At 43.0% G+C, this 10,575-nt stretch overlaps 1 protein-coding gene across 8 annotated transcripts; it reads left to right on the plus strand.

Moving 5' to 3' along the window:
- Positions 1–1,467: 1,467 nt before the first annotated feature.
- CCDC181 (coiled-coil domain containing 181) lies at positions 1,468–10,498 on the plus strand. 8 transcript variants are annotated; one of them, XM_081002715.1, is made up of 6 exons: positions 1,468–1,606; positions 3,186–3,346; positions 4,989–5,945; positions 7,670–7,816; positions 9,183–9,337; positions 10,104–10,498. In XM_081002715.1, the coding sequence occupies exons 2-6, from the start codon at positions 3,209–3,211 to the stop codon at positions 10,264–10,266; spliced, it is 1,560 nt and encodes a 519-aa protein (XP_080858841.1). In that variant the 5' UTR covers positions 1,468–1,606; positions 3,186–3,208; the 3' UTR covers positions 10,267–10,498. The 8 variants fall into 8 exon arrangements, with proteins under 8 accessions (XP_080858841.1, XP_080858846.1, XP_080858840.1 ...); XM_081002714.1 differs by having other exon boundaries at positions 1,593–1,717; XM_081002718.1 differs by having other exon boundaries at positions 1,593–1,717; positions 9,186–9,337.
- Positions 10,499–10,575: the final 77 nt, after the last annotated feature.

The following is a 10,575-nucleotide window of genomic DNA, read 5'->3' on the forward strand; positions in this document are numbered from 1 at the left end:
CTGGGGAATCCTTTAAACCTCTCCCTTGAGGGGAGCATCAGAGCCCCTGCACCACCTGAAGGCAGCCAGGCGGAATAGTTGCTGGGGTGGTGAAGGTGGAGGCAGCCCGGCAGCTGCATCTGAGAGCCCCTAAACTGCCGCTGAGGCAGCTGTTGGGCTGTCTCCACATTGCCACGAGATGCTCCTTTAAACTTACGTTGAGATGAACGCAGCTATGCACCCCTCAATGGAAAAGTGTGATGGTGCCTGCACCTCTCCAGCTGAGCAGCCCCAATCCAGCTCCTACACCCGTGCAAGCGGGGGGGAGGGGGTGGGGGTGGGGCGGAGATCTCTCAGTTGGGAAGCGGAGGCTTCGTGCTCCCCAGCTGTCATTCAAAATTAAAACTGAAACTATCCAGAAAACCACAAAGCCAACAAACTTGCAACTCTTGAAAAAGCAGCAACACAACAAATTGAAAAAAGCAATCAAATTGCAAATGAATCAGAATCACAAGAAAACATAAAACGCTGACCCTAACCCTAATTCTAATCCTTACTCTAACGCTAACCCAATCCTAAAATTAACTCTAACCCAGAAATGATCTTGTTTGATAGTAAAATTCATGTTAAATTGCTGTTTTAGGGATTGTTTTTAAAAGTCTGGAACAGTTTAATCCATTTTGCATTACAGTGGTACCTCGGGTTAAGTACTTAATTCCTTCCGGAGGTCCGTTCTTAACCTGAAACTGTTCTTAACCTGAAGCATCACTTTAGCTAACGGGGCCTCCCGTTGCTGCTGCTGCACCGCCGGAGCACCATTTCTGTTCTCATCCTGAAGCAAAGTTCTTAACCTGAAGCACTATTTCTGGGTTAGCAGAGTGTGTAACCTGAAGCATATGTAACCTGAAGTGTATGTAACCTGAGGTATCACTGTACTTTCTATGGGAAAGCGCACCTTGGTTTTAGAACGCTTTGGTTTTAGAACAGACTTCAGAAACGGATTAAGATTGGGAACCAAGGTACAACTGTAGATGAATCAGAAGTACGAGAATACATCCATCCATCCATACCGCTATTAGTTATGGGTGTCTGCTTCCCAATAGGTTCTAAAGGCAGTTTACAATATACGTTTTTTTTAAAAAACAAAAAACGCACAAAAGTTAATAGTGGTAGTTCTAGAATAAGCGTAACCCGCAATCTGAGATCATTCCATTTAAATTCGAAAGTCAAAAATGCACTCAAGATTACTTTTTCATCATAGGCGCAGATAAGTATCCCAGTTGTAATAAATATACTTTTTTACTCCCCGATGCCATGAGGGAAGGAGGTCGAGAGGCCACTAGCCCTCATTAAACGACCTTGAAGCTGACCGGTAAAATGCCTTCCTTGCCAAGTTACCACATATAACCTCAGCTTAGCGGAGCAGGCCGGCGGGAGCGGATTTCCCGCCCTGCGTGACGTTTCGCGGCGTCTCCATGGCGACGGCAAAGGGCCGCGGCGGGAAGCCCCGCGTTTGTCCTCCCGCCAGCTCGCCCTGCCTGCGGTGGCTATGGAGACGGCGAGCGTGGTGGGCGGCGCGTGAGAGGCCGCGTGTGGACCTTCGCAGCCGCCGTCGTCCTCCGCTTTGGTGAGTGGCGTGGGGAGGGGAAGTCTCGGCGGCATGACGGGCCGCCGGGGGGCGCAGCGGTTACCATGACAACGCCATGGAGGGCGGGTCGCGGCCCGGCGCCGTCCACAGGTGGAGATGAACGACGGGAGGGCGAGGGCCGAGGCGGGTCTGGTCGAAGCGGACTCCGGTCTACGGCTAGCAGCCTGTCAGAGCCTGGGCTCGGTGGGGCGGCGCGGACCCGTCCGAAGCGCCCCCCTTGGCTGGTTGTCCCTGCCAGGAGGGGCGAGGGAGGGTCGGGCAGCCGCTCTCCGTCGACGGAGCCGAAGGGTCGGCGGTGAAAGGCAGGAGCGCGGGGCTTGAGCGCCTCCTCCGGCCCCGTGGTTTCGGCAGAGAGCGGGCCTCGCCCTAGGGTGGGCGGGGAGGCGGCTGCCATGGCGACGGGCGTAAATCGCTTTAGGCGCTCGGGAAGCCTCGGCGTCCGAACAGGCAGGTTTCGCCTCGGGAGGGGCCTCGATCTTTCTCATCAAGTGGCCGCCCCGAGGCTTGGTTTGGATCCTCCGACTGGATCCGGAAAGTTGGTCGGAGGCTGCTTTGCAGGCGATACCTTCATCGCCCGGCCCGGCAGATTTGCATTGTAAGAATGGGATGATGCTTGGCCAGTTTTCCTTGATGGATCAACGCTCCACTGCTTACTTTGCAATATGTGCTGTTGAGCTTAGTGGAATTTATTTCTGAGTAGGCATGCATAAATGGTAAAGGGACGCCAGATCATTAGGTCCAGTCGTGGCTGACTTTGGGGTTGGGGCGCTCATCTCGATTTATTGGCTGAGGGAGCCGGCGTACAGCCACCATGACTAAGCCGCTTCTGGCGAACCAGAGCAGCGCATGGAAACGCCATTTACCTTCCCACTGGAGCGGTACCTATTTATCTACTTGCACTTTGACGTGCTTTCGAACTGCTAGGTTGACAGGAGCAGGGACTGAGCAATGGGAGCTCACCCTGTCGCATGCATAGGACTGTGCATTTAGTTTATCAGTAATCAGGTTAATGTGACACTTACTAAATAACAACCCGAGTTGGTGACAATTTTAAATTTTTTTTGTTGTGAACATGTGTCTGCCTATCAGAGGGCATTTCATGCATTTCTCTGCCAGTATGCATAAGTAGCAATGCAGCGTTGATACACATTCAACCCTCGTTAACTGCAACATAAAAGAAAAGTGAATAATCTTGTAATTGGAAACATGATTAGTACAGAACAGGAACTATAGAGTTCAGGCAGTATTTCTTGTATCTAGGACTCTCAAGGAAACTTTCTATAAGTTATTTGACCCAATCTTGTAGACCTATGGCATTTTGTACAAGCTACAAAAAGCTGGGTGACTATAGGACCGGTTGGTGGTCATGAAATTTGGGTAAAAAAGCAGACATGGTCCGACAGGCAATAAAGGTATTGAATTACAGCTGTGAAATAATCGGGTTCAAGTCATGAAAATATTCTGCAAGATTGCCTTCTTAGAGTCATTAAAGTGTCCATATTCCAAAACACTTAGTTTCTTTGTAATGAAACACTTCATATATTTTTTCAATTTGTAGCTTTCCATTAAGGAACATCCACAATGAGTGACAAAAAAGACACTAGTGAATCTTCAGACACTGGAGGTCCCACAGATGGTGGGGACTACGAAGATGATTTTGAAAAAGATCTTGAATGGCTAATTAATGAAGAAGAAAAACAAATCTCTAATGATATACAGGTATTAGCAAAATACTACATTAGTCTTGTGCCAGTATCTCAATTACATATGAAATGTGCTGACGTAAATAGACTGGAATGAGAGGACATTTATGGTTCTTAAAATATTGTTGGGTATAGGCTGAGATCCAGGGAACTTAGACCTTCAAGATCAAGCCAGTGCCAACTTTCAGAAACACCTGGAGTGACCTCACCTGGCATTAATGGTACAAGAGGAGATAATTCCTTGTGTGCACCCAGAAGTGTGTGTTGGAATGAAGAGATTCTTTGGTTTGCAGTCTAGGGCTGCAATCCTAAATAATAGTGAGTAGGCTCTGTTAAACGCAATGTAAACATGCATAGGATTGCACTGTTTAAAACTTTTTAAAAAACAGGCAATCTAATATTTTATTGAGATAACATATATATATATATATATATATATACACACACACACACACACACACACACACACTTGGGTAGAAATGGTCACTTTTAAAGGAGGATACAGTTGTATCTTGGCTCCTGAACGTCTTGGGGGTCGAACGTTCCGGCTCCCGGACAATCAAAAACTGGAAATGATTGTTCCAATTTTCAAACGTTCTTTTGGAAGCCGAACGTCCAACGGGGCTTCCTCGGCTTCCAGTTGGCTGCAGGAGCTTCCTGCAGCCAATCAACTTGTGCTTTGGAAGTCGAACGTTTTGGAAGTCAAACGGACTTCTGGAACGGATTCTGTTTGACTTCCAAGGTATGACTGTAATTGACTTGGAATAACTCAGCACAATTAAGTGAGGAATGGAACCTGGGCTTCCCACATCCAAGCTCAACTTCTCAGTCATTGCACCTCACTGGCTACTCTTCTAGAATGTTGTTTATACACATTTTGAACTTAAGCTATTAAGTTTTTATTTAGTTACAACGAAAAGCAAATTTGCCTTGGGAACTGTGTGAATTGGCTCCAGGACACATAGTAAGCTGCTTTATTCAGAGCTGGACCACTGGTCCATCTAGTTCGGTAATGTCCATCTCACTGGCAGTGGCTCTCAGGGTTTTAAAGGGGACATGCTTGGAAGATGCTGGGGATTGAAGCTGGGATCTTCTGCATACAACACAGATGCTCTACCCCCAAGATACAACCCTTCTCCCATATTCTTAAATATAATTGTTAATGGCACACTGGTTGTATGTGCAGATTTTACTAAACCATAGTTATGCAACATGAGCAAAAGAAGTGAGTTGCGGTCAGCCTCAAGCTCATACCCCTCCTGCCAGAGAGGAGGAATTTGAATGTTTTGCTTCTGGTTCTGCTTGACACTGGTTTGTTGTTGGACTGACAAACTGTTTACTTTTAGCTATGATTAGTTTCAAACAAGCCAATTTCAAACGATAGTTACCAAAGCTGACTTGTTTAACACTATTTAAGATTAACCACATTTTTTAGGTCCAGATGATACAGCAAGTTTGGTTAATCGAAAGTGGAAGTGAATTATTCCAAATTCCTTCCTGCAAGAGATAAAGAGAGGAGGTGTGTGGAGTAAGTCAGAGAGGAGACTAGGCTTGTTCATTTCATAAAATGGAGTTTAGCATGACATTTGAAGACAGTCATTTTATGTGTGCTTCCCATTACATACTAACATAAATAGGTACTTTGAATTTCTTTGTAGAATCATGATGAAAATGAAGGTGTTGACAAAGACTTAGAATGTATGGAAGATAGAATAAATTCTCCACAAGAATCTTTTGAAGGTGATGAAGTGGGAGAACATCCTTCACAAGAGCCTCCTGAGCCTGAGGAAGTTCTGGATGAGAAGTCACAAAATGAAATTTATTCAATACTTGAACTTGATCCTAAGCAGTTGGAGCAAACATCTGATTCTGACAGTGAAGGTTCTTGTCAGGAATCAAAGCTAGAAGAGCAGGAGGATGATGATGAAGATATAAAGCGGTACATCTTAGAAAAAATTGAGGAAGCCAACAAACTACTTCTATCTCAGGAACCTTTAGATGAAACGAAAGAAAGGAAACTAAAATTCAAGGATGATCTAGTAGATCTTGAAATCCCCTCTTTGAAAGCTTTAGAAACTGAAAAAAATGATTCCCACCGGAACATTTCAGGCAGACTGTCTCAATTGCACATTTGTAATGGAGCAGGAAAGGAGGATATTTCTCTTTCTATTAATGGCGGTACAGATGATGAGCACAAGGATGGCAAGATCCTAGTAGAAAGAGATGGGAAATTTGAACTCCTCAGTATCCATGACATTGAGAGCCAAGGCTTCTTTCCTCCACTAAGTGTTTCTTTTAGTGACATTGAAGCTCAACACATTTCTCCTAAAACCTCCTACAGTACTGCTTTCAGCCCTGTCTGTATAACAAAGGAAGACTCCTTAGGACAAACATCTGTGACCAGAGAAGGGTGCATTCGTGTCCCTCAACCACCACCCATTCGGCCATGCTCAGCAATCAACATTACAAGAAACACAGAAAGGGGGAAAAGTCCACGAAGGGTGCAGTCAGCAAATGTGAGTCTCGGTGCAAGAAGCTCTACATACTGCCTGTCACCCAGGCAAAAAGAACTGCAAAAGCAAATGGAACAAAGAAAAGAGAAATTAAAGAAAGAGGTGAGAGTACAAAGGAAATGAGAAGATCAGTGCACTGTAATTGGGACACATCCCTCCATGACTCTCCTTGGCAAACTCACTTTCTTGTTAAGAATAGCAAGGAGTATCTTGTGCAGAGTCCCGCCATTCCACTAGTACAGTTGCAAGTAGTAAGCCCTTTTCAGTTGTGGCTCTACAATTATGGAACAAGCTGCTTGTGCATATATGCACATGCACATCACTTTGCTTTCAGAAAGAGGAGCATTAACTACCTTTTAAAAAACACTCTTTTAGGTATTAGTGCTGCTTTTAGCATAATAATATAAAATCGGGGTGGGGTGGGGTGACAGGGGTTCTAGCCTAGCAGCCTGTTTTCAGATCTAGCAGGTAGATCTGAAATGCCCACAAACCATTCATGAAGGCAATAAGCTGCTCCCATTATTTATTCCCACTTCAGCTAATATTCAGAGATACACTGATTTTGAATATGAAAATTCCCTTCAGCTGTCATGGCTAATAGCCTTTAATGAGAACTGCTAATTCCACTTTTAATACCATCTAAGCTAGTTGCCATCAATTCATCATTAGCAATAATTAAGTGTTGTATACTGTATTTGCTTTCAGTGTAAGAATGTATGTATGTATGTATGTATGTATCGTTAAGGCAGAGGGCACCAACCTTTTTGGGCCACTGGGTACACTGGGAAATTGTGAGGGAGTTCTGAGAGTACCAGTCACAAAATGACTGCTGTGGAGGTTTGGCATACCACAAAATGGTTGCCACATCTAAAAGAACGGAAAAAGAGATGGGCACTCAACTGTACCATTTTGTGGTCCTGGTAGCCACTATCATTAGAAAAAGACACCTATATCAGTCACCATCATGCTCACTCCTTGCACCTCTGCTCTATTCAAAATGGGAGGATGGGTGTCCAGTTTTAGCATTTAATAAAACATGGGCATGTTTAGAGGTGTGTGTGTGAAGTAGGGGAGGCTGAGCAAGTGCAAACAGGAGCTGAGCAGGAAGAGCAAACTAACTCACACACTCTGGATTTTTAGGGGACATATACTGAGATCTTTGGTGCTAATGCCCATGGGCACTATGTTGGCAACCCCTTCTGTAAGGACATAGGTTTTTACCCACTTTCAATAGAATTACATTTTGCTCCTTAAAAAGTCTTGTAGGAAAGATTTGTATGACTTGAAGAGAAATCTGAAGTAGATACGGTGTTTTGCATATCCACATCTTGCTTACCTGTATCTCTTCCACCTAAAACCACTAGCCTTTATCATTAAAGCATTGCTCAGATGCAGTTCTCCTTATTGTTGGTTTTGTGCTATGGTTTGAAATTGGAAATGGGGAACGGGAGGATCTTATAAAGAGGTCTAAGTAATATGTGACTTCACTGCAGCTGTCTCTAAACTTGAAATTCTACTGTTTTTTTATCCTTCTAGTATTTTTAGAGACAAATAATGATCATTACCATCCCCACCTAGCTTGCAGATGTGTAAATGCAGCACCAAAAAATCTTTCCGTTCACCTTAATGTTCTTAATATCTCCCAGACACATTGATAACATTGTAACCTCTGGAACACATTACTATCATTACTCTGTATTCAGTTCTTTTCAGGATGGTCTAGAATAATTTCAAACACCTTTTACTACCGCTGCTTGAAGAATTGCTGAATTTTTGAATTGGGATTGTTGAAAAGTTCACATTATTTGTTCACATTTTAATGTAAGGAAGAAATTCGGAAAAGAATACAGGAGGAGGAGAAAAGGAGAGAGAATGACATGGTCTTCAGAGCTTGGCTGCAGAAGAAAAAAGGGCAGCTGCAGGAAGAGAGGCGAATTCAGAGGGCAAAACAGCTGGAAGACTTGAATAGCAGAGTAAGTTTTCCCATGCCTGTTGTCCTGCTGCAGCCTGTTTTAGCTCTAAAAAGTTGAAACGAAGAAAAAACCAATCTGCCTGACAAGGATTGACAGCAATCTCACCTTCTATTTCCAGAACTGTAGCTGCAAGCAGGTATATGGCCATGACAATTTTAGGATCACTTGCCTACAGTCAATATAAGTTATTTAGAAACCCATTTGCTATGCTGTCAAACATCTGCAAGACTCTTTTTGTGGCAGTTGTTTTATTTGCATGCTACCTTTTAATTAAATTTAATATGGCAGTTTCCCCCCTAAGCAGATGTTTGTGTCTGGTGTAGGCATCCACTGGAGACTACTTATCTATGTCATGACACATTTATTTGCCTTTATCAAACATATTTAATGCCTGGTATAACTATGCAGAAGGCATAGAAAATAAGGTGGCCTTATTTGTCTTTGGCTCTTGGGATGGTGGTGGTAAAGAGTAAGGAGTGTGCAAGACCTTTTATATATCCAAATAATAATGATGATGATGATGATGTCAGTTACTTCAGACTTTTTATGGCAGCTGCATTTAGCCCTTATTGTACAGGAATATTGTTCTTACTCTAACTGGAAAGTTCTCAGTGAGCTAAAGGATGGGATATGAGAATTTATAAATTCTAATATCAAACATCTCATACTAAAATCATTGTGTTACTGAGCAAAGCAAATCACTTGATAGGCAAATCTGTGGCTCGATTCCAAAAAACAGCATCCTTTTGTGACTGACCAGCTTGAAAACTGAGTTACATCTAGTTTTTTCTCAGGTTGTGAAGTTTTTCTGATGTTAAGGTTCAGACTTCCACTGCAGGTAAGTAATATTATTTCTTCCAAAATGTGTGTGTATATATTGGAATATATATATATATTTATATAGCCTTTAGTGTATCTAGCCGTTTCTGGAAAGCTGGTATGCTGCCATGAGCCCTAGCTTCAATATGCGTGAACCTGAATGCCTTCTAGATGCGTTTTTGTGGATTATCAAGCAACTATGCCTCCTCAAAATATATACTGAATACAGTCGTACCTTGGATCCCAAACTCCTTGGTACTCAAAACCTGGAAGTGAGTGTTCTGGTTTGCGAACATTCTTTGGAACCTGAACATCCAATGGGGCTTCTGATTGGCTGCAGGAATTTCCTGCAGCCAATCAGAAGCTGTGTTTTGGTTTCCATACGTTTTGGAAGTCGAACGGACTTCTGGAATGGATTCCGTTTGACTTCCAAGGTATGACTGTAACTGGAAAGTGGTGTAAAATGCTCACATTAGCATTGTAAACAAGTTGCTCATATTTGATTTATTTGGCGTAGATCTTTGGGGAGTTTCTTTTTCTTTTGAAGCAGGAAAGCAGAAATCCAGAAGCAGCTTACAAGTCATGGCTTAGAAAAAAGCAGATAGAACACATGAAAGAAAAACAGATACAGAACCTGAAAGAGCAGGAAGAATGCATGTTTTTCCTTCCAAGAACAGCGGAAAATGACAACGCTTATAAACAGTAAGTTGTTCAGTGTTGTGTTTGTCCTGTTACTGAACAATTCCATCTCACTTTTTATCAACTTAATTTGGATTGTTTCCCTAGGAAGCAGAAGATGACAGCCTTTTGCCCTCATTTGGAAGTGTCTTCCCTCACTCTGCAGTTTTCTTCACCCGCTAGAGCCCATGTATTTCTGAGGAGCATCCTCCTGCTAAAGAGCAGTGCTGCTCTCTTAACATCAGCATTACAGCTGCTTACTAGGGTGGTACATGGGCTGGGTCACTATGAGGATGTAGCTGCACAGGCACACCAGCAGAGTATATGGTCATGGTGGGAAGGTGCCCATGCAGACCATATAACTGTACCTGCTGCTAAGACAGCAGGATATAGCACTAGAACAAATAATACTGAATTGCCAAGAGCCAAAATTTTAGAAAATTGAGATTGCTCCAAAACTGGTCTAAAGGGGGCTGTGGAATATCATATCATTATATGTCACAGCCCTCTTTAATTAATGATGAACTCAGTTCTTATAACAGGAACTTCAAAAATGCATATTAGCCCTCAAGCGTTATTATCTAGTCAAAAGCACTTGTGGTCCACCTAGTATTCAGTGTTCTTATCACTCTGTAAACTATCCTCTGATGCTGTGTTCTATTCTGGAGAGAGTGCTGTTTTTGCTAAGGATAAAGTAGGTGACCTGGTTTCAGTAAACCTGGAAGAAGTAATCAAATTAAGCTTGGAACACTTCATATTCAGTTTTTCAAAATAATTAATTTCTCTGCAGATGGCTAAAAAGGAAGAGACGGGAGAGGCGAGAAGAGCAAATGGCTGCCAAAGAACGAGCAAGGCAGCTTAGACAGGAAGCCAGAAGAGCAAAACAAATAGAGAACATTCTCTGTTCAATTTCTGAACCAAAATCTTTTCGCTTCACGGACCAGTACAGCTGAGATTTAGAGTCACCGGATGCCTCCAGTATGACTCTTACAGTACCTTGTATAGCTTGCTCTTGAAAGCAGCTTCTTCTGGGATGTTTCATAGTCCTTCAATAACGGCTTAATTTTCTCAATCTTACTAATCTCTCCCCCTCTTAAACTTGGAATAAGTCTCTATTTGTGAATGGGTTGGGGTGGTGTTCTTAGTTCTACAAAGCAAAAAACAGAATAAATGCCCATATGGCAATTGTGGTGTAAATCCTTTTTAAATAGCTTGCCTTGGGGACCAGCGTTATCTTCATACCAAGTATTTTGTGTAAAAGC

The sequence above is a fragment of the Podarcis pityusensis genome (genome assembly GCF_964106645.2).
Source record: "Podarcis pityusensis genome assembly, chromosome: 4".
In the NCBI taxonomy this organism is placed as follows: Eukaryota; Metazoa; Chordata; class Lepidosauria; order Squamata; family Lacertidae; genus Podarcis; species Podarcis pityusensis.

Bases quoted from the DNA above. Each gene is read 5' to 3' on its own strand.
- CCDC181 (XM_081002715.1), top strand. From the start codon at position 3,209: ATGAGTGACAAAAAAGACACTAGTGAATCTTCAGACACTGGAGGTCCC. The intron at 7,817-9,182 runs GTAAGTTTTCCC...TTTCTTTTGAAG, and splicing joins TGGAAGACTTGAATAGCAGA to CAGGAAAGCAGAAATCCAGA. The intron at 9,338-10,103 runs GTAAGTTGTTCA...ATTTCTCTGCAG, and splicing joins AATGACAACGCTTATAAACA to ATGGCTAAAAAGGAAGAGAC.